Source organism: Lampetra fluviatilis, chromosome 47, assembly GCF_964198595.1.
Source record: "Lampetra fluviatilis chromosome 47, kcLamFluv1.1, whole genome shotgun sequence".
Taxonomy (NCBI): domain Eukaryota; kingdom Metazoa; phylum Chordata; class Hyperoartia; order Petromyzontiformes; family Petromyzontidae; genus Lampetra; species Lampetra fluviatilis.
Window position 1 is genome coordinate 9,317,622 of NC_136321.1, and position 26,841 is coordinate 9,344,462.

The 26,841-nt window shown below is 50.0% G+C and overlaps 1 protein-coding gene across 1 annotated transcript in view; it reads left to right on the forward strand.

Moving 5' to 3' along the window:
• The first annotated feature begins 672 nt into the window (after positions 1-672).
• LOC144947781 (single-minded homolog 2-like) overlaps positions 673-26,841 on the forward strand; it is a 65,920-nt gene continuing 39,751 nt past the window's right edge. The window contains exon 1 of the mRNA XM_078877136.1: positions 673-847. Within this exon, the coding sequence (XP_078733262.1) occupies positions 673-847 (175 nt within the window). The remainder of the gene's footprint in view (positions 848-26,841) is intronic.

Consider the following 26,841-nt stretch of genomic DNA (forward strand, 5'->3'; position numbering starts at 1 on the left):
AGGCCAACAACAACGACACAAGTCCAGCGCGGGCGGCTGTCGGCCCGAGTTCGAAATCTCTCGATAAGTTTGTTGGACCCGGAGAGAGCCGCGTTAGCTACAAGTCGCGCGCAGAGTCGGCGTCGTTCTCTCTCCTCTCGTTCATCCACGAGCGCCTCGGTGTTGGTGGCTGGTCGCTTTCTCGTCCTGCACAGCAGAAGATCTTTACAGTTACGGGCAACTGAGCAGGAGGAGGAGGAGGGCAGTCGCCGTTGTGATTGTCCAATGATCGTCCGCTGCGACGAGCTGTCAGCCGATGCTCCTGTGCAGCCGTGACTGCTGGATGGGCGCGAGCGGTGAGACGTGAGTCCACCTCGGCCCGTTCCACGCCGACGATTTCCTCGCTGCCACCGCTCGACGGCGATCTCGCGGCCACGACAACAAGGAGCGAGCCGAGAGCAACAACCGGGTTCACAATAACAAACAATCAACAACAACAACAACACGTGCGTGCGTGCGCGCGTGCGTGCGCGCTCCAATAGCGAGACATGACTTAAGCAAAACTTCTTTGACGCGCGCAGAGTGACTGGGCACCACAAGGACAACAACAACGACAACAAGGACATCAACAACAACAACAACGCGACTTGTTTACCGACAAGATAGATCGTCGTCGTCGTCGCCGCCGTCGCGATGAAGGATAAGACAAAGAACGCCGCCAGGACTCGGCGGGAGAAGGAAAACGGGGAGTTTTATGAGCTCGCCAAACTGCTGCCTCTCCCGTCCGCGATCACCTCGCAGCTCGACAAGGCGTCCATCATCCGCCTCACCACCAGCTACCTCAAGATGCGCTCCGTCTTCCCCGAAGGTAACGAACAAACAAACAACAACAACAACAAACAAACAACCCAACTACTCGCGTGCGTCCCTTTCCCAGCTACCGAACTCCGTGACGCCACCGCCGCCACCATCGCCACGTGCGTGAGATTCGTAACGTCTTAGTCGGAGTCGTCGCAGTCGTCGGAGTCGTTGCAGTCGTCGGAGTCGTTGCAGTCGTCGTTGTAGTCGTTGTTGCTCCACGCGGTGTGGTGTGGACCTTTCAACTTGGTCTGCTTCGTGACGTTATGCGCGAAGGGCCCACGGTGTCTCGTATTCACCACGAATTCACCTCGAATTCATCTCGTAGTCACCATGAATTCACCATGAATTCGCCACGTATTCACCTCCTATTCACCACGGATTCACCATGAATTCACTTCGTATTCACCTCGTAATCACGATGGATTCCCCACGTATTCACTACGTATTCACCATGAATTAATTTAGTATTCACTTCGTAATCACCACGTATTCACCTTGTATTCACCATGAATTCACCATTAATTCACCTCGTATTCACCATGAATTCACCACGTATTCACCACGTATTCACCATGAATTCACTTCGTATTTATCTCCTATTCACCATGAATTCACGTATTCACTTCGTATTTACCATGAATTCACCATGAATTCACCACGTATTCACCATGAATTCACCTCCTATTCACCACGTTGCATTGCGGATCTTCAAATATTGATTATTATTTTAATTTTAACTGAATTTGAGAGAAACTTTTTAAAGATAAACTTCTTGTTATTGTTGTTGTGGTTGCCGACGACTGGACTAACGAAGTCGTGCGCGCACCTACTGTGGAGCCCCGTCTCTCTTTCTTCTCATGTGTTGTGCCGCGCGTGATGTCCGACGTTTCGCACCACATGCTGCCGACGCTGGGAGATTCTTCGAGAACTGAATGAAACCAGCTGTATTTTCAAGTCTCGCGGTTATTTTACTTTTCATATTAGTACAGCGGCTGCTGCTGCTGCTGCTGCTGCTGGTGTCTGAGATGGTAAATTAAGTTCGACGGGTGTTTGTTGGCGTGTCGGTGTGCGGTGCAGTAGCTGTGCGTGCGTGACTGTAGCTGTATCGGTGTATATGTGTGTTATTGTGTACGTGTGTGTCAGAGTGTGCAATTGTGTGTCAGAGTGTGTGGTTGTGTGTCAGAGTGTGTACTTGTGTGTCAGTATGTGTAGTTGTGCGTCAGCCTGTGTAGTGGTGTGTCAGTGTTTCTAACCGTATCAATGTATATTTATGTCAATGTGAGTAGTTGTCAGTGTGTGTCTGTGTGTCAGTCTGTGTCAATGTGTAGGGCTGTCAATGTGAATGTGTTTATAATATTTGTAACTTCATGACATTGTCTGTGTATCTACGTGTATTGTGTGTGTACGTGTGTCTGAATGCATGTGTGTGTATATATATCTGTTGCGGTGTGCGAATGCATATCCGTTGTGCATCTCGAAGCGCACCTAGTCTGGTACAACCGCTGCGTTGAAGCCACCGTTACTTCGCGGCAAATGACGGATATGTGTATCTGTGTGTCAGTGTGCGTGGAGAGACAAAGGCGGCCGGGTCGTGGTGCTGGCCACACCACCCCCTCGCGTGCCGTGCCGGCCTACATAGAGGCATGCTGTTACTCGCTAACAGCGCTCGCCCCAACAGTCTAAGACTGCAGGAAGGGATCTTTGTCTATGTGTACAATAACGCATTGTTATACATCACGTTTATTCAGTGTAGCGTGCACTGTGTGCGAAGTGTTCATTGTGTATACTGTGTACAATATAGTTGTTATCTTACAACACGTAAATCACATGCGTATGTTTCGTACATCACACACACACACGTGTATACATGTGTGTGTATGTATGCTTTCTTTCACTGTGTTTTTTCTATTCACAATAGTTGTGCGAGTTAAAGCCCCGTAATGGTCTGACCACATATGTGTCTTCAAGCCCCTCCACCACCCACTGTTGCGTGGCCAAAGCCACAACATCCAGAATGAATCGTCAACATGAATAATGTTGCTTGCATAATATATTTTCGTGGAGACCGCACACGCATTTCACATACATGACACACGCGTGTCAAGCGCGTTGCATGTAGCTGACATGCAAACCGCGTGCGTGGTGGTGTGCGTCGCGGTGGCTAGGAGATGTTGACTACCTCGCCTGGTCTACAGGAGGTCGTGGGTTCGATCCCGACCCTGACGCCTGCTGCTGTATATGTGGAGTTTGCGGTGTGTGTCTCTCTCCCCGTGGTCGCGTGAATTTTTCTCGGGTCCTCCGGGTTTTTACTCCACATTTATAAATACAACTTTAGAGTATTTGTCTGCTATAAATGTCCACGTGATAAGCCACTTCGTTGGGCTATCATTTGTGGCCAGGTGGCTTCTGAGAAAGGCCGATGATAGTTCAGTGGGACCTTACCTGGTTAAACTTAAAATATATATAGTAATAGTAGTCATGTTACGTGTGATTGCTGTGTGTGTATGTATATACTGCATAGTGCAATGCACTTACGTGCAAAAGGAAACCACTCAATATTCAAGGTTGATATTCTCAATATCGCACCTCCGTATTGTATTCATTCCCCTCTTCATCTGAAGGCAATGCGAGTTTGAAGACGATCGCTCAATATTCACCGGTTTGCTCGACGGAGTCTAATAATGCGTTGTGACAGTCAATATATACAGTCACAGACTAGAGGCATAGACACGGGCAAGAAGGCGAGGTGAGTGAGTGAGTAGGTGAGCGAGTGAGTTGGTGCGTGAGTGAGTGAGTTGGTGCGTGAGTAGGTGAGTAGGTGAGCACCACTTAGTACACACACAGTCACAGACTAGAGGCATAGACACGGGCAAGAAGGCAAGGTGAGTGAGTGAGTAGGTGAGCGAGTGAGTTGGTGTGTGAGTAGGTGAGTAGGTGAGTACCACTCAGTACACACACAGTCACAGAATAGAGGCATCGACGCAGGGAAGCAGATCCTGAGCACCCGGTCGTCAACATGAAGCGAGTAGAATGACATTTGAATGCTGTTGACTTTAACACCAACAAGTACAATTTTGAGTGGACGGGTTAACCCAAAAAAAATCACATTTCGCTTCCCGCACACATGATGTAGTGTCCACGCGTGTTGAGTGGCACGTGAATGCACGACTTTCCCGAACTCCAGAACCCCCCGGACCTACCGCTTGCCGTCTTTACCGATCGAATTCAAATATTATAATTCTCTCCACGCTGCACGCGCCCAATGATTGTTAAACACACGTCCCGCCTGACGCGCTACACAATAAACGCTGTCCGCATCACGCGTGGAACACGTGTACACACACGCGCACACACGTGTGACACGTGTACACACACGCGCACACACGTGTGACACGTGTACACACACGCGCACACACGTGTGACACGTGTACACACACGCGCACACACGTGTGACACGTGTACATACACGCATACACACACGTGTGACACGTGTACACACACGCACACACACGTGTGACACGTGTACATACACGCATACACACGTGTGACACGTGTACATACACGCATACACACACGTGTGACACGTGTACACACACGCACACACACGTGTGACACGTGTACCCACACACACACGTGTGACACGTGTACACACACGCACACACACGTGTGCCACGTGTACCCACACACACACGGGACACGCGGACACACGCACGCGCACTGAGATCTCAACACTTCATTCGAATTGCTTAGCGCGTCACGTGGGACGTGTTGAACAAGCATCGGGCGCGTGCAGCGGTGGAAGGACTCTAAGTTGAGTCTGAATGTGGAACAGATGGGTAAACGCGCATGGCCGGAGCGTGGCGCGTCGCGGGTGCTGGGGTCTGAGAAGCACGACGCCGAATGTGTGCAGTTTGTAAATACCATAGAACAAATTACGAGGTATTCTCAAACTCCGATACGTCGTATGGCGTTAGCACGCACTCTCCGCTGAATTGCCAATTACCTCCGTACGAGTTCTAACGTGTCTCGCGTTTGAGAGCGGCTCTGCGATCACGATCTGTGTGTGCGTCTCTAAGCGGTGTCGCCAGGGTGCGAACTCGGGGCGACCAGGAGTGACCCGTCTGTCAGAAGGTGGCGACTGTTGCTGCCGGGATGAGGAGGGTGCTCGCGAACTGCACTTGCCCCTGTGATTTGCTAAGGCTATACTGGGTGAAGCTTTGTCTTTGTACACGCTACATTACACACACACACACACGTACGTGTATATTACACATAGCTGTACATTACACACGCGGACATAATCATTACCCCCTTGTACATATATGCATAGCATAACAATTGCGTCGTTTGCGTTGTGACTTTTCGAATTTGGCGAAACTTTGGACCACGATTGACCAACTCTTGCGAATGACCTCGGCGAATATTTAACGTCTGGTGTGAGTGAGTGAAGCATGCGGTGCGAGCGACATTATCACTGCTACCATATCGTCGTGGTTAACACAGCGGCAGGAGTAACACGCGGGGTGGCAGCCGGCGTCGCGGAACGCGATAACGCAATCATCAGGTGCGTGCAGCGTGTGCACCGGTTTAATTCGTGCGCGCACTGAGAATGTTGGTACGCGTGGAAACGAAAGTGGTGATGTATGGACGTTAAGCCCCGCACATTAATACGCACTTTTTATAAAAAAAAAATTCAGTTGGAAGTCAGTGCAGTATCCGCACTGTATTTTTTCACGTGCAACATGTGTATAACATGTGTATCTACTAACACGTGATTAATAGCATGTAATCTGCAGTCTGTGACACATCCGTGTGTAAGAGCAGTGTGCATCGTCTTCCTGTGTGCTATGGTCAATCAGCTGCTGGATGAAGGATGATACCCGGTGTGTAAACATCAGCATTGGGGAGACAAAGGCGGTCGGGCGTGGTGTACATTGCCGGCTTTCATCATGTGTGCTACTCGCTCTACAGTCTCCCAAGGCTGTAACATTGTCCACGCTCTATGAACAACCACACGCGCATCTTACACACAGCTGTACGATATCACACACGCGTGCGTGATGGTTACACGTGTTTCATCAGCGTTGTTGTCGTCGGTACGTTCTGCGCACGTGCACATTTAATAGAATCAGGGAGTCATTTCTCACTCGGTATGTTCCTGGAACGCCGCTCGTTCGGCTGGCGAGTTAAGAAGTCGGCAGTGTCGGCCTAAGGCACTAACCACGACTACAGAGTATAAGCTACCCCTATCACTAACAATATTCTATCATTATTATTATACCATATACTCCTCTGAATCATAAGGAAACGGATGTATATACGTACATATAGACATATATGACACCGTTTGCTAGAAATGGCTGGTTCATAATTTTTTTAAAAAGTTGTCCATCGAGTGGATGGCGAGTGGCGAAAATTATTCTCGGGGTAGCGTTCCCAATCGTACCGGCGAACATTTGTAAGTACAGCACGATGCAGTCTGATGACATACACCACACGCACACACGTGTACAGACATCACACATGTGTACAACCATCACACGCACACACGTGTACAACCATCACACGCACACACGTGTACATTGGCTTTACGTACGCAAGTTACACGCACGCCGTCTGCATTGAGTGTGTGGCAAAGACAAAGATCCCCCGTATAGTCTTAACAGACTGTTGGGGCAAGTGCTGTTAGCGATAACCTTTGAAGGCCGGAACGCCATTCATAGGGGGTGGGTGGCCAGCACCACGCCCGGCCGCCTTTGTCTCCCTCTTGGCAATGTTTTACACATTGCTCTAGGTACCCATTTGCGGCTGAGTCGGCTTGCCAGTACCACCGATTTAAAGTTGTTAGGGTGCGACATCTTTAAAAAATATGTTCCTATATTACTGCACACCGCTTTTCAAATATGACAATCATCTGGCGATGCTGGTGGTGTCGCGTTGGCAGTGGTGCACGAACAACAACTACTATGTGTATGTGTGTGGGATTTTAAAGTCGGCTTCTGGAAATGTGCTGTGAAGAGGGGTCGTGGCCCGAAGCGTCATCTATTTTTTTATTCTTAAGGCTACAAACACTTGTTGAACTTATTTCGCACCGTACGTATCCAACAGTGCGATCCGGGGGAGCTTTTTATGAATGTGGTCGATTGGAAAATATATTCGTATCGCGATATATAAGACATTGAATGAAGATAATTTGTGACATGTTTGGTAAAAAATATTATAAAATGCGAACATACTATGCGCAGACACTACATACAAATACTGTATACATAGTGCCAATATATAGTATTTGTGTGTACATATTATTTGCGCACACTATGTGCGCGCTAGTTGATAGGGTTGTTAAACGGTGAACCGGTTACCGTTTTACAGCCTCGGTTCTGAAAGTCGGGTAACCGCTAACCGATTCACGGGTGTAAAAACAGTTGTGATCATATATTCGCTCCTTATCGAATCTTGCACCGTGGTTGTTCCATCTGCCCCTTTCGGGAGACTGGCACATTGACGGCAAACTCCGGTACAGAATAGCTTGCTAAACCATAGACAAAGTTCACGAGGGGGTGGGTGGCCAGCACCACGCCCGGCCGCCTTCGTCTCAGGAACTAATTTAAGGCTGAGTCGACCTAGGGGGGGGTAGTCATGGGCCCGGTTCAGGTAATCGACGCCGATGTTGGCCTTGGGCGCGCTAACCACAGTGCCACCGCTCCCCGGCAAAACCAGCGACAGCCTCGACTGTGGCAAGTGTCGCGCTTTGTGTCCTCGCTTGCGTTTGCTCGGTTAACAAAACAATCAACATCCACGTGTGATGATAGTTGTTTGCTCGAGATATTTCGATATCTGCGGCATAAAACTGTTATCTATCATCGGGGTTTTTTCTTTCGCGGCGATGTACACAATAAGAAACCGCTTTTAATAACCCTGTTGTAATATATACCACGTATACTGTTGTATATATGTACATTGCCGGCAAGTGCGTGTAACCCATATAGGATGTGTGTGTGTATATACATTACTCGGACATTTAACGGCGTCTTCGTAAATGATTTGTCATTGTATCTCAACGTGTTTTTATTTTTAACTAGGCATCGACGTTGGGAGAGCTTGGGGATTTTACTAAAATCAAGAATGATTATTTTATTTTAAACTATAAACTATTTGTTTTTACTATTGCGTGTAAGACCCGCACTGACCTATAGAGCTCTTTTTATCAGAAGCGAGCCGGCCACAAATGGTAGCTCGGTGAAGTGACTCAACGTCATCATCATCATCACGTCGAAATTTATGGCAGCCAAATTATCTAAACGCACCTTGATTCTACAATGTGCAGGGAAAAACCCGGAGGACCCGGAGAAAAATCCACACGACCACTGACAGAGACGCAAACTCCAAATATACAGCAGCAGGCGTCAGGGTCGGGATCGAACCCACGACCGCCTGCCTACCAGGCGAGGTACTTAACATCTCCAAGCCACCGTGGCGCCCCCATCCACAAACGTCTGCAATGTTCATCGCTATTCGTGTCGCCGCCGTCCTCCCGGTGCGGAGATGGAGCGATGAAATCGGCCTCGAGTGGCGGTCTCTTGGGTTGGATCGTTACAGTCACGTGGGCGACGGGACTGTGCAAGCCATCATCCAGCAGTGGAATGACCCTGGCTGCTGCTGCTGCTGCTAATGATGTTAATGGTATCACCCGCGTGTATGTACATTGCTGTTGATACTCTAATTCATGTGTGCGTGACAAACACGTGCAGCGTACCCTCATCGTATGTGTAAGAGGGCATTGCACCTACATGTGTGTGAGCTTGCACACGTGTGGAGACGGTGCTGCTCTTCCGCAAGGAGAGCGGTAGCGTATCTGGTGCGGTGTGTAGTGAACATCGCCACCAGGGAGACAAAGGCGGCCGGGCGTGGTGCTGGCCACCCACCCCCTCGCGTGCCGTGCCGCCCTGCTACTCGCTAACAGCACTTGCCCCAACAGTCTGTTACAGGCGACGCGGGGTGTATTCCACATCATACGAGTACATTGCACACACGTGTACATTATTACTACACACATATATATGCACGTTCCACACGCGTATGTGTACACGCTAATTAATACGTGTCTATAGATATAGATATGTATATGTATTCGCTTTACGCGTGTGTGCGTGTCTTTTTATTGGCGACAAAGGCGGCCTGCCACGTCCCTCTCGTGTGCCGTGCCGACCTTAATAGGTGTTCGCGAACAGCACTTGCCCCCAAAGGTCTGTTCAGGCGAAGCGGGTGATGTGTTTTGCGTGTCTTTATTGGCTACACCCGTGGCTTATTTTCGCATTTTCTCGTGTCCCGGGATCGCTAGTTCTGGAATGGATCGAATAGCCACGGAACACGACGAAAGCTGTTTTGGTATACTGGATGTGGTGTGCCGGGTGAGTAATGTTTTTACGTTTCCTTTAGCGCCAAATACATCATCATCAGCAGCAGCATTGGCAGTAGCCGTGATCAACGCACTGCTGGATGAATGTCTTCCTCACCCCCCAAACTCCTCGCTACATCTCGCGTTAGAAGAACGTCGTCCTCACGTTGTTCTATCATACAGAAGAAGAAGCCGGCAAGGGTAGGCTGAAACCAATAACGATGAATATGAAAGATAACACAATTCAGGGACACGTGCAACGGCCTACATATTGCACGCGCGCCTACTCGAATGAGTACCTCGTGCGCTGTGCACACAAAGCAAAAACATATCGCCACTGGGGGAGAGACAAAGGCGGCAGTGCGTGGTGCTGGCCACTCGTTCCTCCGTGTGCAGTGGCGTCTCTCATCGGTGCAGACCGCAAATGCTCCATAGATCTGTTCAAGGCTATACGGGGAGAGTGGGGGGGGGGGTCTTTTGTCTTCGCAATGCACAGGCTATATATATATGACATCGTATATATGACATAGTTTTTACGCATACGTGCGTATTTATGTACCGTGCAGTGTGGTGTGGTATTGCATAGTGATGGTGTTTACGTGTGCACGCGCTTTTTAAACCACCTGCTGTGTGCCTTTTTAAAGAATAGAGGCTCGTGGGCCGAAACGTTACCGATTGCATATTTTTTTTCTTTCGTTCAAGGCCACGCAGCGTTTATTGAGGAATGTGTCGAGGTTGTATCACGCCGACGTGGCGCTCATAGTCATCGAGTGCGCTGAGCACGGCAAGGAGGAACGTGTTGTAGGCCAAAAACTGAACTGTGTTCAGAGGAGCCTCGCCGATGAAACGTCGCTCGGAATCGCATCGTGGCGACGGCGGCGGGTTAGGGAGGAATTCATCCAGCAGTGTATTGATGATGATGATGATGGTGGTGGTGGTGATGATGATGGTGGTGGTGGTGATGATGGGCATTTGCTATTGTGTGCACAACGGCGAGTAAACTTAATTTCCAGAGACAAAGATCCCCCCTATAGCCTTCGATAAGCTGTTGGGGTAAGTGCTGCGAGTGAGCACTTAATGAAGTCCGCCAAAGCACACAGAGGGTGGGTGGCCAGCACCCCTCCCGGCCGCCTTTGTCTTCCCCTGGTGCTGATGTTTGTCACACCGCACGCGGTCCTGTACTCATTTCAATCTGAGTCGACCTAGGGGAGCCGAGCCCCCCCCCCCCCCCTGTTTAAATATTCGTCAATTTTATTTATTTTGGTCGTGAGCTGGAATCGAAAGCTCGGGTCGCCGAGTTAATAGCGCAACGCGCTAACCACGACACAACGACAAAGATCCCCCGTATAGCATTAACAGACTGCAGGGGCAAGTGCTGTTAGCGATAATCTAATGAAGGCCGGCACGGCACACGAGTGGGTGAGTTGGTGGCCATCAACCACGACCGGGCGCCTTTGTCTCCCTCGTGGCGATATTTACACTCTGCACCGGGGTTACGCATTTGAGGCTGGGTCGACCTAGTGAAGGCCCAGGACCGGTTTTAGATAATCGTCGTCGGTTCGTAGCGCGCTGACCACGACGCAGGCACTCCCCTCCACACACAACTCCCCTGAATGGGGCGGTTCAGATTAACATCGCTCGGCAGAACGAGGAGTAGGAGGGGGGGTAGGAGGGGGGGTAGGAGGGGGGGTAGGAGGGGGGTAGGAGGGGGGGTGGGAAGGGGGGGGGGTAGGAGGGGGGTAGGAGGGGGGGGTGCGATACATTCGGGAAAGTCGACAGCGCCGAGTTATTGCTGCGTCGCCTTATATGCTAACAATGGCGAACGAGCCGACATCGTCACATACTGGACGTTTGTCTATGAAACTGCACGTTGCGCTCTTGTCAAGGATTGGTTAGACACGTCCTGGGCATCATCAGCGGAAGTGTAGCGGTTGAGGGGGTATGACGATGTTCGCTAGCCCTGGTCCGGACTCGAACCCGCTCGAAGGGGGTCAGGATTCTTAGCGCAGCGCGCTCACCACCGCTGCCCCACCTCTCCGCGCCGTACGGTGCGACAGAAGCTGTAAGAACGTAGCGTAAATCAGCAACGAGCGTATATCCATACGCATGTGTAGGTATGTGTTTTTAAAAGTTACGTACAGTATTCCGTTATCAATCGCAGCTATTAAACGATTATCGTTAAAATCTCACTAATGTTCGTGTACATCAATTACAACTATGGAATTTGTACGAGTGTATTGCGTGGGTGCTGAATATACAGGGGGCTTTAAAACAAATGTTGACACTTCTGGGAATTTGTAACAACACCACCAAGAAATGTGCAGCGTTTGGGTCTGGAGATCACCTGGAGAAGTTTCCAGCGACGCGTTCACAAGTGGAGACTTTTTGACTTGTTGAAGCTATTAACATGACATTTGTTATCATACCACAGCATATTATCCGTTCTGTTTCCATAAAAAAACGATAGTCTCATATAAGTGTTAACATTTTTTTGAAGCACCCTGTAAAACACGCAGGCGTACTGGGGTGGAGCGGTGGCGCAGTGGTTAGCGCTCTGCGCTCGGAACCAGATTCACGACCCGCGGCCAAAACATCAACCTCTCCTCTCTGTCAATCCGCACTGCCCCGCGTGGTGAAGTATGGTCAACCACCCCCGCGAGGCCTTCATCCAGCGGTGGATTGAGATAAAAATCGGGTTGTGCGTGTACAAAGACAACGACTCGGACTGTTTGGGGCGAGCGCTGTTGGCGAGGTTCAATAAACGCCGGCACGGGAAGGCAGTGGGTGACAAACACCGCGACCGTCCGCCTTTGTCTCCCCAGTGCTGATGTTTACACGCGCACCCAGGTACTCATGTTTAAGGCTGAGTCCACCTAGGGGTGGGCTCTGGCTCAATCATCCGCCGTTGGTGATTGGTCGTGAGCGGGAATCGAACTCGGGTCGCCGTGTTCGTTGCGCAGCGCGCTGACCACTACACCACCGCTCCCCATCCCGCGTACACACACGTACGCGTATTCACTATGCAGAAGTACACACTATATTATTACATTGTTATATTACATACATTTTCTACACAAGCGCTTCACATATATATACACACGCGAATAACCTTGCGGTCCATGCGTAGAGACGTGGTCCACGTTAAACAACTCTATACACAATAGCGCGTTCAATAATGTATCACGTGTCCGTATTCATGTATGTGCATAATAAATAATGCACACGACAAATATAAACAATATATGCGCAGATGCCCCGCATAGACTGTTGGGGCAAGTGCCGTTTGGGAGCAGCTGTGAAGGCCGTCAAACACAATTATACATATCACGATTAACGTTTCAATACCTACAACTCTTTAATTCATACTCGTCGGTACATATTTTACACATCACCGGAATATAATTTTTAAAAGTTACAAAGACAAATACGCTCCAGCACGGGAACATCGGTCTCGCACGGGGAATAGTCGGATTAGTGAAACATATCGACGATCTTGATTTTGAAGCTTTCGTGACTGCAGGAATCCATACTCGTCGGTTCTTTCGGTAAAGTCACGTAGGTAGAAAATAAATAGATCACGACCTTTCGATCGCAACACAAGCAACCGTCATCAGGTGAGACACACAGCAGCAGAAGAGGTCCCTGCTGTGATTGTTTCTCACCTGATGACGGTCGCTTGTGTTGCGATCGAAACGTCGCCATCTATTAATCTTCTACCCACGTGACTTTACCGAAAGAACCAAAGGGTATGGATCGACGAAGTGAACATCTGTCCATGATGCCCGTCAACGCAGTCGCGGGCGGTTCGTCGGTCCGATATGCGACGGTCAGATTGAGCGACGTCACCGTGACTCGCGTGAGTGACACCCCCCCCCCACACCCCCCACGATTTTTGGCCTTGGCCGGGGAGTCGAACCTCGGCTCGCGAACTCCAGCGGCGAGGCGACCCCAACACGACCGACACGGGCCTGGTCGGGCAGGCCTTCATCCAGCAGTGGATTGGCCGTGTCTGATGACGAAGGGGGGTGTACATTATTTGTGTGTGTTTATATATAACAGCAACGTTGTTTTGTACGCGCCGTCGATACAGTGCCCTCATTTGTATGCACGCATTCACACCGTATCATCATCATCCATAACAACGTCGCCTTAGATGTGTATAGTATATGTACAATATGAAGTCGACATCTTCCGACTCCGTGCCGTTCATGTCGGTGGTTTGACCATACTTCACCACGCTGGTCATTAACATTGCTATTGCCAGACATCACTCGCCACTGATGTGAGCCGCGACCGGGAGGTCGAACTCGGAACTGGGGAGGGGGTGGGGGTTCAGGAGCGCAGCGCGCTAACCACTTCGCCACCGCTCATTTCCACGTTGGGCTGCAAATTTAACCGAGGGGGTGGATACGGGGGTACGACCCCCTTTCTTTCTCGTCTGGTGTTCCCTTCCACCCCCCCCCCCTTCTTGACTCGGGCCAGACTCACGGAGTCTCAAGACTCCTTGTCAGGAGAGGACCCTGACCCATTGGGATGTTTGGCCACTTCCAACAACGCGACTTTTGTTTTTTTCTGTGCGTACAGCAAATCTGAAATCTGAGATATGCAGAGAGCGGGGTGGGGGTGAGCGTGGAGCTTCGAATATCCACTGCTGGACTGCCATGGAATGTCGCCTTGCAATCCTCCACTTGTCTCTCCCAGATACTGCACCCCCCTCGTACTTCGAGTCATCGGTGAAAATTCCTCGTTGCTATGACGGGGGCCCAGTGTGTCCCGTAGAGACACCCGTTATTGAGTGGCTTTATACATTAATTGTCAAGTGGCGGGGGGGGGCGATGGATGTTTGAGTCGGTTCGTTTTTAAGTGAAGAGTTAATTTGTTGTTGTCGCAGGCCTTGTCAAAATTGTTTACGTGTCCTCGCGAAATATTTGTTTGACTACAATCGCCATGATAGCCCTCCAGATGAAACCAAACTTTCCAGGAAAGACGGAGAGGGGGGGGGTGAACGCTCGCTCCCTTTCCTAAACCAACGAAATATGAGTGATGCCTTTTGCCCAGCAATTTTGGCGAAACATTCATGCGGAAAATAATTGCTCTTAATTTCCCTGTTTACGTTACGCTAAGGCCACGTGTGTGCGTGCATGGGGGGGGGAGTGTTTGTGTACTTGTGTGCATGAGTACTTGTGAGTGTGCATGAGTACTATACACACACACACGTGTCTTTGTGTGTGTATAGGTGCTCGCTAGCAGCACTTGCCCCAAGAATATGTTAAGGCTATGCGGGGGATCTTTGTCTTTTTGTGCGCGTGAATATTTGTGTATTTGGGAGCGGTGGTGCCGCGGATGGCGCGCACGCTGCACTACGAACCCGGCCACTCGAGTTCGATTCCCGATCACGGCCAACAACACTGACGACTTTTCTAACCGGTCACGGGCCTCTCCTAGGTCGACTCGGCCTCAAAAGAGTACATGGAACGTCTCTAGGGAGACAAAGGCGGCCGGGCGTGGTGCTGACCACCCACCCCCTCGCGGAATTCATAGGCGTTCGCTAACAGAACTTGCCCCAACAGTCTGAAGGCTATACGGAGAATCTTTGTCTTTGTGTGTGTCGATGTGTGCGTGTATTTACGTGTCAGTGTCTGGGCATGCGCGTGTATGTGTGTGTGTACTGTTTGTCGCTGTTGTAAACTGCGTAATAAAGATAAATGTACCGTAGAATAAATTAAGAATCTGCCAAAATAAATGCTACATTTGTCAATCTTGATTGTATATTAACTTGTCGCTTAAAATATCCACTCCATTAAATACTGCACGTAAACTTGGAATGCTTTTACATGATTTTGTTCAAGTCCTATATATACATTCCTATGTACAAAGACAATGCAAAGATCCCCTGTGTAGCCTACGGAGGATGTTGGGGCAAGTGCTGTGAGCGAGCAGCACCTAATAAAAGACACGATTGAGATAGCGTGACCAACCACAACTCCCCGGCCACCTTTGTCTCCCCAGTGCTAAATGTGTTCCACACCGCGATCCTCACCCACGATAATACTTAAAGGGGTTCCGTTTAATGCATAAGAAGCATGATCCATACTGTATGCATGTATGTATCTGTGAGTGCGTGCATGAATGTGTGTACATGTGGGGAGCGGTGGCGCAGCGGTTAGCGCACTGCGAACCCGGTCACACGGGTTCGATTCCCGCTCACGGCCAACACCAGTGACGATTATTTGAACCTGTCCTGGGCCTCCCCAAGATCGACTCAGCCTCAAATGAGTACCTGGTGCGACATGTAAAAACATTTCCACTTGGGAGACAAAGGCGGCCGGACGTGGTGCTGGCCACCCACCCCCTCGTGTGCCGTGCCGGCCTTCATAGGTGCTCACTAACAGCACTTGCCCCAACAGTCTGTTTGTCTTTGTACATATGTGGGGAGCGGTGGCGCAGCGGTTAGCGCATTACACAACGAGCGTATCGACCGGGGGTTCGATCCCCGCTCACGGCCAACACCGGTGACGAAAATTTGAACCGGTTCTGGGCCTCCCCTAGGTCGACTCAACCTTAAATGAGTACCCAGTGCGGTGTGTAAAACGTCAGCACTCGAGAGAGAGACAAAGGCGGCCGGGCGTGGTACTGGCCACACACCCCCTCGTGTGCCATGCCGGCCTTAACAGGTGCTCGCTAAAAGCACTTGCCCCAAAAGCTTAGCGAGGCTATAGGGGGGATCTTTGTCTCGTTTTTGTATGTGTGTACAAATGCGTGACTGTAATATTTGATGGATGACTTGCGTTGCGTGAATGATACATGTCGTTGCACGGAGTTGTCGTGGAAAAAAATGTGTAAAGCTTATTTTTGTTTTCTCCCACAATATTAGCGAAAAATACAATTCGCTTAAGCACGAGACGACAATTCGTGGTCCAAAATGTAAATCGATCTTAACATAGACGCATTGCAATATTCGCCTATACGGGGCATCTCTCTCGATATAGGGGAACGGACACGCTTCCTGTACACAACGCTATCGTGTATCACCACCACCACCACCATAATCATGAATATATTAACTTATTTCGTACCATACGTAGCGAACCGTACTAATCGGAGGTGTGGGATCGTCATCATCATCATCATTACCCATGATCAATCCATTGCTGTATGAAGGCCTCTCCCCGAAACCCTCCGTGATCTCTCGCCATTCTGCGATGCTATAACAATCCGCCTGGCATCTGTAGGCAGACGAGAGCTGATTTCATCGCTCCATCTCCTTGGAAGGGGCTGTTCACTCGAACCCGATCTGTGCCTTTGCGACGTATTACCTATTAATTCCAGATTTGAAGCTTTCGTGACTGCAAGGATTCATACTCTTCAGTTTTTTCGGTAAAGTCACGTAGGTAAAAAAATAATAATAGAAATAAAATAATAATAGATGAAAATAAATCGATGAAATCACGACGTTTCGGAGGCAACACAAGTCTCCGTCTTCAGGTGGGACCGTCACAGCTAAATTTACTGTATCAAGTGATTTATTTTATTTTTATTTTTTACCTACGTGACTTTACCGAAAAAACTTAAGTATGTATTACCTATTAAATGTAAAAAAACACTTTAAGATAAAACACGAAAGCAATAGAATTCTTAAATAAGATTGTTTCATTTACAGTGGCAAGTTTAACAACAGGTTTTTTTTTTCAATGTCAATATTAATGTGCTTGCAATGATGTCAAATATCTGCAGTAAGTGATTATATGTCTGTGTCTTATGGGGAGCGGTTGTGTCGTGGTGAGCGCATTGCCCTACGAACCCGGCGACCCGAGTTAGATTTACGCTCACAACCGACATTTGATTCCGGTCCGATTTCTCCGCTGAGGTCGATTGCCATAAACGAGCACCTGCCGCGGTGTGCAAATATTTGCACGGGGAGACAAAGGCGGCCGGGCGTGGTGTTTGGCCACTCGCCCTCATAGGGGCTCACTAACTGCACTCACCCCAACAGTCTGTTCACATTCTATATGGGGGATCGTTGCCTCTTTGTGCGTGTGAATGTACGGGAACTGACATTGTCCGTGGTTTTATATCGCCATTGCAATCGGCAGCAGCAGTAGCTATGATAAATCCACTGCTGGATGAAACGCGCTCTCCAAAGCCTACAAATGGGAGCACATTGATTTATGAAAGGCGCGCAAATCTGTGGCATCGTGATTGACCGTCAAGAAATGTGCACGTGGGTTCGGCCGAGAGCATTCGCTGTCTCATAGCAGGGGGAGGGGGGTGGATCAAAGTCGATGGCCGAGGCCGGTGATGGGACTGCAGCCAAAAGAGTGAAACATCGCGCCCGAATACCGCGGAGACGGCGCAGGAGGAGCCCGATCGGGATGGCACGGGGAGGCCTTTATCTAGCAGTTGATAGACCATGGCTGCTGCTGCTGATGATGATGATGTCTCTACTGATATCAAGCTTCAATGCATCTTTAGGAATTGGACAAAACGTACTTATTTTCCGTGTTTATTATTATTATATATGTATGCATGTTGAACGTCTTTCGCACCGAAACGTAAACGTGGCCGTGCAAATCGGAGGTGCCGGTAAGGCGTTCCTGAATAATTATTTAATTCATCGATCCACTCCTGGATGAAGGCCTCCTCCCGCAGTTGCGTGATGTCAATAATTCATTCAACGTGGTTCCATCTGCCCGTTCGACCGTTCCGTCGGAAATCTACGTAACAATTTAATATCTTCTTGGTTCTTTCGGTAAAGTCACGTAGAATTGAAATAATAAAATAATAGTTATAAAACATAATAAAATAAATATATTACCGATATTAATGCCGAAATATATTAATGCCGAAAGAACCAAGAAGATGAATCCCTGCAGTCACGAAAGCTTTAAATCGAAACAATTTTATAATAAAAAAAAAGCTTCTCGGTATATCCAGTACGTTAATTGAACATGCACCTTTTATTTATTTAACAATAAAAATTCGTTAGACTTTTTTTGCGCACCTCCGATGAAGCACTGTTGGCTACCTACGGTGCGATCAGGAGTTCAACACACGTACCGCATGCAAATTAATTGGTACAAATTTGCACTATATATATCACGTTACATGTAAAGGATGTGATCCAGAGTTGAAATGCACATGTGTGTAATTTGTAGCATATGTTGAAAGGATTGTGGATGGTGCGGGGTGGTTGAGCATAGAGCACTGACCCCCCCCCCCCCCCCCCAATGCACCAAAAACACCGAGCGGCGAGTAACAATCCGCACGTTCGTTTGGCGTCTTGAATGTAAGAGAACTCTCTGACGGGGGCGATGATGCTGCTCTATTGGCGGTGACGCGAAAGCGCAGTCTAACGCAACAACTCGGCACATTTGTCAATAACAACAACAACAACTGTGTGTGTGGCGTTAAAAAAAACTATATTTAATAGGCGACGTTTCAGGTTAGGGCCCTTCTTCATTGCACATGGGAGGAAAAAAACACGTGTGCAGAAGTGTTTCGTACGACGATCGCAAATTGTGTTTGTTTTTTTTTTGGGGGAGGGGGGTGGTATCAATCGCGGGGTTGTAAATAATGGCTTTGCTGAATGCGAACGCGACGCCTAAAGTCAATGAACAGACGACAACAACAAACACAACAGCAGTGTTTTTGGACAAGTACACACACACACATATATATAAATCGCAACACGAAATAGTTGCATTAAATATGGGGGGGGTGTAAAAAAAACCGTGCAAAAGAAATATTAACCGTAAAAAATCTACGATCATTTCGCGGCATTGTTTCAATGTGACATTGTGTCTGTTGCAGCGATTTTCTATCCACTGCTGTATACAGGCTTCCTGATACCGCATCTGTTACAGTCATTGCGGTTTTATTTTTTTTTGTTACCTGACCCTAACCCTGCTCAAAAATTTTTTTCCGAAATCAACCACCGCTTAGGATATCGCTCGCCACTGATGTTAGTATTTAGGTACGAGTGCGGCGCGCTAACCACTGCGCCACCGCTCCCCGCGGCGTATGTGCACACGCGTGTACTGCGCCACCGTCTTCCAAACAGTACGCCGCGTAGAGCACAGCTGTAGGATGCTTGACATTGGTCATTACGATGATGGTGGGTGGTGGTGGTGGTGGTAATAGCAAAACGATTATGCGATTACAGTGCGAAATTATACATTCGGGATTAAATCTGGGCTTCATTTATGCAGTGACAGTGCGGACGGAGCGGCAATTACTTTTGGTACGAGTACTCGGAAAAGTCGCGCGTGTGCTTTTTTTAATGTGAGCGGACGCCCATCGCGGAGATGGAGCGATGGAATCGCGGGAGGAGCCACGTGGCTTGTGACATCGCGGGACCGTTTTGGACTGTCGACGGCATGGGGAGGCCTTCATCCAGCAGTTGCTAGATCGTGAAAGCCACACCACCACAGCTGACAACAACAATAAACCCACGGATCTCTGTGTTGTATAATCCTTTATACAACTGATCACAGGAACATAGGTGTATGGTAACGTAGGGTTATTATTGTTGTATATTATTAATGAAGGCTACGCGTACCTTGCACACGCTCTAGTGCATTACGCCGATACATCATTCACTCCAAGTCATCCAGACAGGCGACTAAAATTATGCGTGTTGTAGAAATGTCCAGGGGCCCCGTGTGTATATATAACGTATGTAGCAAGATGCGTGTTGGGGTGGAGCGTGCATAATGCTTATCGTGTGTGTCAAGTTAAGAGCGGTGGCGCAGCGGTTAGCGCGTTGCGCTACGAACCCGGCATCCCGAATTCCATTTATGCTCACGGCCGCACCATCGGTGAAGGATTTCTAAAAAAATAAAACCATCCTGGGTGGCCCCTAAGTCGACTCGGCCTCAAATGGGTACCTGGTAGGGTGTGTAAACGTCAGCACTGGGGAGACAAAGGCGGGCGGGCGTGGTGCTGGCCACCCACCCCGTCACGTGGTGTATTTCTACGTCTGTGTATGCGTGCGCGCAGTGTGAATTTACGTGTGCGTAGAAGTGCTTGCGAACAGCAATTGCCCCACAAGCATGTTCAGGCTATACGGGGATCTGTGTGTGTGTGTGTGCTCGAGTCTACGTGTGTGCGTCTAGTTTTTGTATCCATGAATTGTTAATCCACTGCTGGATGAGTCTCCCCACCACGAGCGTTTGTTTGACCATACTTCACCTCGCTGGTCTGCGTTAGGGGCGTGAATTGGTATCGGGTTGTTATGGGGCTCAGGATGGGCTCGGTTATCACCTCGCCGCTGATGATAGCCGTGCTCGGGGAATCGAACTCGGGCCGGCAGGGTTCATAGTTCACGGTGTCGCTACAACTGCGCCACCACTCAGCGATTGTTCGTAAAGACAAAAACCAAAACTCCCCGCGTGTCGCCTTGACAGACTGTTGGGGAAAGTGATGTTAGCGAGCAGCTGTAGAGGCTGGGACGGCACACGAGGGAGAGGGGAGGGGGGGTGGTGGGTCAGCACCACGCTCGGCCGCCTTTGTCTCCCTAAGTGACTGTTTGTATTACACACCGCGCCAGTTACTCATTTAAGGCTGAATTGACCATTTGTGTGTGTATATATGTGTGTGTGTGTGGACGTATACACACATATATATGTAATTCAGCATCAGTTAGCATAGGTTGTGCACGAATTTAAATTCTAAACGTCTACGGCAGGACCCGGCAAACATTCTGACTAAGGCCTGGGCCAATCCACTGCTGGATGAAGGCCACCCCACGCCATGTGGGCCATAGGGGTTGTTTGGCAAACATACTTCACCACTCTGGTCAGCGCAATGCGGGCTGGGGAACGTGAGAGAAGCCCACGGCGAGAAAAAAAAACGATTCAAGGTATCACTCGCCACTGATGTTAGCCGTGTAGGCAATATCTGGGGAAGGATGGGGGTTAGGAGGGGGAGGGGAGGCAAGCGGTGTTTGACATACTTCACCATACTGGTCAGTGCGGGTTCGTGAAGTTGATAGGGGGCTGCGTGCGTGGGTGGCTGGACGCATGGCCGGTTCAGATATCACTCGCCACAAATATTAGCCGTGGCCGCGAATCGAACTGAGATGGCCGGGTTCGTAGCGCAGTGCGCTAACCAGTGCGCCACCGCTCCCCCTATACTGCATATCTGCGTGCCAATAATGCCACTGGTGTGTGTATCCTGTATGTATTTTAAATGTGTGTGATATCTGTAAATAGCCCGTGTATTGTGTATATAGACCATCGCACCACCACCTCATCCTCCTCCTGGCTTTGACATTCCTCCTCCTGCTACTGCAAGGCACACACTGGTGGTGGTGGAACCATCAACCGCGTCGTCAGAACATCACCCCGCAGGCCGATGCTGCACCGCGTCTCGTTCGTTGAGTGGAAACATTTAAAGACGAGGGGCCACAGCCGTGCGATCGTGGCCATGCAACCCAAACTACGGACCATGTCGTACGGTCAACCCATAGAGGCTCGTAGGGATACAGAGACTCGTGTATATAGGGACCCATAAACCCCAGCAGGATACAAAGAGACTCACAGACGTACATAGATTTACATTAAAATACGCGCAACTGCAGGGCGATTGTGGTCATGCAAGCCAAACCAGGGACGACATCGTAAACCCATGAAACCCCATAGATATATATATACATAAAATACAAGCCACAGTACTGTCGTCCCAACTGCGCTGCTTCAACCGAAGAGGAACAGCGGACACGACACTCGCTCTCTCTCTCTCTCTGCTAAAGCCATCTCGTCATGGCTAGCAGCAACAACAGCAGACCTTGGCAATGGTATGGAGATCCTGAACTCATTGCTGCTGCCACCAGGCACACACGAGTCTGAGAGTCGAGCCATTGACAGCCAAGTGCCAGGTCCATGCACGAAGACACACACACGGATTGCGCGCGCGTGTGCGTGTGTGTGCGCGTGTGTGTGTGTGTGCGCGTGTGTGTGTGTGTGTGTAGCAGTTTTCGTGCCGCACTACGAACCAGGCGACCCGAGTTCGATTCCCGCTCACGGCTACTAATACGCGGGACAACTTGCACGCTGCTGCACATGCCTGCAACATGGGTAGCATGCGTTGCATGCGTTAAGTATGTACAGTGTAGGCGCGTTTGCCTTTATGCGGACGTAAGTAGCAATTATTGCAGTGCGATTCATTAGCTTTAATGTCGCATTTAAATAACTAAACAAATACCGCAAGACTCGTATAATTCGCGGTGATGTGGGGACATCAATTCCGCGGATTCGGATATTCTTGATATCGCGACTCAACCGCGGTGGAAATTTTTTTCTTTTTTAAATCTCGGATGAAAGGAGTAATGACGTAACTACCGTTTACCCTCGGATAATCGCGGATAATATGAAATGGAGCGGCGGATAAACTTCGTTTTAGCGGACCACACAGCTGTCGCGGATAATGGGAGTCGTAGGTAATAGGACCGCGGAGAACTTGGATATCCCGTGTGTGAAAATAGACAAAAGGCGACAGGCGGATCGGGAATAGCGCTGACCACCCCAAGGCCCTAAACATACGCGCCGGTGCTGGCTTTAATAGGAGCTCTCTAACATGAAATGTATGCCGAATGTAGTTGCCCCACAGTCTGTTCTTAACAAATGGTATGCACGTGTCAATGAAGGAATGAATGCCACGTGTGTGTGTGTGTGCATGCACTTCGACGGTAGCCCGCATGCCCACAGCAGCTTCTGTTAAGCCAGATAGAGGGGGGGGGGGGGTTAAACGGGCGAGGCACGTGCTGGAGAAGAGATGGAGCTGATGTGGTGCAGGAGGATGTGGAGCTGGGTGGACTTGACGATGACCGGTAGCAGCGGTGTCAGGATCGGCCCCTTGTGGAGGAGGAGGCTCGTGAAGGACGCTACTGGGCAGTTGGAGGCAGTCGCCCCCCAACAACAGCGGAGGGGGCAGAGAAGCGACGCTCACAACAACGAGCGGAGCGCCGGGCAGCTAAAACACAGCCAGTTCGCACAATAGGGGGGGGGGGGGTACAGGTGGTGCATCGCCAGCCATCTCAGTCGGTCAACCCATGGCACCTGGGTCTGCCCTGTGAACTGCCAGCGAGATTTCGACACTGCACGTGGCCTCAAAGCGCACGTAGCCTGGCACAAATACCGCGGTGACGTCATACGCCACTTAGTGGTGAAGGACGGCGGTTGTTGTTGCACTTACACGAACAGTCTGTCCGTGCAAAACAAGTTGTTGTGCGTGCGTGTGAATGAGTGTATTGTGGGGAGCGGTGGTGCAGCGGTTAGCGCGCTGCGTCACGAACCCGGCAACCCGAGTTCGATTCCCGCTCACGGCCAACACCGGTGACCATTATCTGAACCGGTTCTGGGCCTCGCCTAGGTCGACTCGGCCTCAAATAAGCATCTGGTGTGGTGTGTAAACACCTCGTCACTAGGGAGACAAAGGCGGTCGGGCGTGGTGCAGGGCACCCACCACCTCGTATACCGTGCCGGCCGTCATAGGTGCTACTAACTAACAAGCACTTGCCCCAACAGCCTGTTAAGGCTATCTTTGTGTGCTTGTTTCGACGTGTAATATGTATTTGGGTTATACCGCTGGACAATTTTGCGTTTCATTTTCGGTTATCGGATTTAAAAACCGGTTCCAAACGGTTACCGGTTTGACGCGCATATGTAAATGTCAAGTAACGCACGCAAAGTTTAACTTTCATTAACCTTTTTAACTGATAAATGACGACCCCAGTTCGCCACGCGGTGCCTTCTGCTGCCGTGCCAATCCCGCGTGTGCATCACTAAAATTCCACTAATTCATTATGAAAACGGTTACCGGTTCATCCGTTTAACTGTTGTCGTTTAACAACCCGAGTGTGCGTGTGTGTATATATATATATTTACATTTTCCGCGTGTCCGCAGTGATATGCACGTGTGCGTGTTTGTATATTTTTTTAAATTTTAGTCTGTATAGGAATTCGTTTATTAGCGAGTGGTAATATGTATACGTTCGTGCGTGTGCATATATTAGTCTGTGTGTACGTGTGTCTTTGTATTTTAGGTCGACTCGGCCTCAAATGAGCACTTGGTGCGGTGTGTAGTAAACATCGCCACTAGAGAGACAAAGGCGGCCGGGCGTAGTGTTGGCCACCCACCCCCTCGTGTGCCGTGCCGGCCTTCATAGGTGCTCCTCGCTAACAGCACTTGCCCCAACAGTCTGTTGCAGGCTATACGGGGGATCTTTGTCTTTTGTGGCAAACGGCACACCGCATCGAGTATTTACCTCTCGCTCGGGCTGCGGGCGCGAGCCACGGGTGCGAAAAATCGTCAAGCCGCATCCCAATCTTCAGAGATAATTATCATAATGCCCCACGGTGCAACGAGCAGTCTCCACTCGTGTCGCTCTTCCGGCCCCCTCCATTCACGCGCCGTGACGAAGGGCCATTGCCCGAAACGTCGGCTTTCATATCAATCCCTTTTAAGGCCACACACGCGCAGTGTTGCTGACGAATGTGTTGCGTTGATAACGTTGCTCGTGCCCCACCTGCTAATGCAGTAGTTACAGAACACAATGTGTGTGTGTGTATATATATAGTGTCAGCGTGTGCGTATTGTGTGTTTGTTTGTGCCGGTCTCTACACAGTCACCGTGGTGTGGTATGTGTGTGTGTGTGTGAAGTATCTGTGTGTACATATACACCGTTTATCTTAATGTGTGTATATATATTACCGTGTGTTTGTTGTGAGTGAATATGTATATGTGTATATTATACGTAGTTTATCGCGAACAGCACTTGCCCCAACAGTCTGTTCAGGCTATTGGTGGTATCTTGGTCTTTGTATATATATATGTATTCGGCTGTCTCTGTGTGCATGTTTACACGTGTGTAGCAGTAAGTATTTGTATTGTCGCGTGTCTGTGTGTATATGTATATTATTCGCTATTTAGTTGCGCGATATGAGGAAGGGCTATTCCCCGAAACGTCTTTATATTATATACCTTTTAAATTAGAAGTTGTCAAACGACAAGCGGCTATCGTAATTGATTCATTATCGGTTCCGAAAGTCACGAACCGGTAACCGTGTTTAGTAGTTAAATAATTATTTTTTAAAACGTACAAATAATAATAATTAGCCTAATTGTCACGCGCTGCCGAACAAACGCCACGGGGGCCGCCGTGACGTCACCGCGTGGCACGTCACCGCTCTCGTTTCTCTCTTACAACGAAACAAACGACGCGAAAGCGCAGCCCCTGCAATTGCTTTCTCACGCCAACTGTTGCTGGCCGAGGGAGCTCCCACTCGGAGGGAGAGAGAGAGGGAGGGAACGGGAGAATGTAAGCACCGAGCACTGGGGTAAGGGATACAAAGGCGACCGGGCGTGGCCCACGCACCTACACACGCAGCCTCGCTCGCCACGCCGGCTTTAGCAGGTGATGCTCGCTATAACGGCACTTGCCCTAACAGTCTGTGAAGGCTACCCGTGTCATCTTTGTCTTCGTCCATCTGTATGTCTGCGTGCGCGTGTCGCCCTGGGCTACGAACCAAAAGTTCGATTCCCGCTCACGGCCACTAAAACCGGTGACGATTATCTGAACCGGTCCTGGGACCTCGGCCAGGTCGACACGGCCTCAAAATGCGTACACCCGGCGTGGTGCAAACCATCACCCACTGGGAAGACAAAGGCGGCCGGGCGGCGGGCGGTCGTGGTATTGACCACCACTCCCACCCCATTCGTGTTACGGACCAGAGCCGTAGGTTGCTACTCGCTGCTTGCTCACGACAGCACTTGTCCCCAACAGTCTGCAACACGGGGGGAGGGAGGGGGGAATGGGGGTGGATCGTTGTCTTTGTGGTTGGAACCCAGCTACATAGCGCAATCCAATTATGGTCGCTTAGAGCGCGGATTCGTAATCCCCCCCCCCCCACTCTTAAAGCGCCGAATGCGCGCCTCCGCCGCCTAATGGAGTAGCGGTCAGCGGCGAGCAGAGAGAGGCAACGCAGAGTCACCATTGTGCCGCGCCGCGCCTTTGAAAGCGATCCAGCCAGCAGCCAGCATCCAGCCTCTATAGACACAAAGGCAAAGACCCCCCCACCCACCGTGTAGCCTCCACAGACTGTTGGGGCAAGTTGCCGTGAGCGAGCAGCACCTCTATGAAGGCCCGGGCGGCACACGAGGTGGTGACGGCGACAACCACACCCGGACCGCCTTTGTCTCCCCCAGTGGCGATGTTTACTACCCACAGCACCGGGGACTTGTTTAGGCTGAGTCTACCTAGGCGAGGCCCAGAACTGGTTCAGATAATCGTCACTGGTGTTGGCCGTGAGCGGGAATCGAACTCGGGTCGCCGGGTTCGTAGTGCAGCGCGCAAACTGCTACACACACGCAATCCTTGTGACCGGGCGTGGTGCTAGTCACCCACCCCCTCGTGTGCCGTGCCGGCCTTCATAGGTGCTCGCTAACTCGCTCAGACAGTCTCAAATAAGGCTATTTTAAGCCCGGTATATATCAGTGGGAGTGGATAACGTGTGGCTATGTTTGCCTGCGTGTGGGTTTGGGGGTGTCTGTGAATCGGTGTGATTCGTGTGCACGCACGTGTACAATGCGTTTGCAGTGGCACC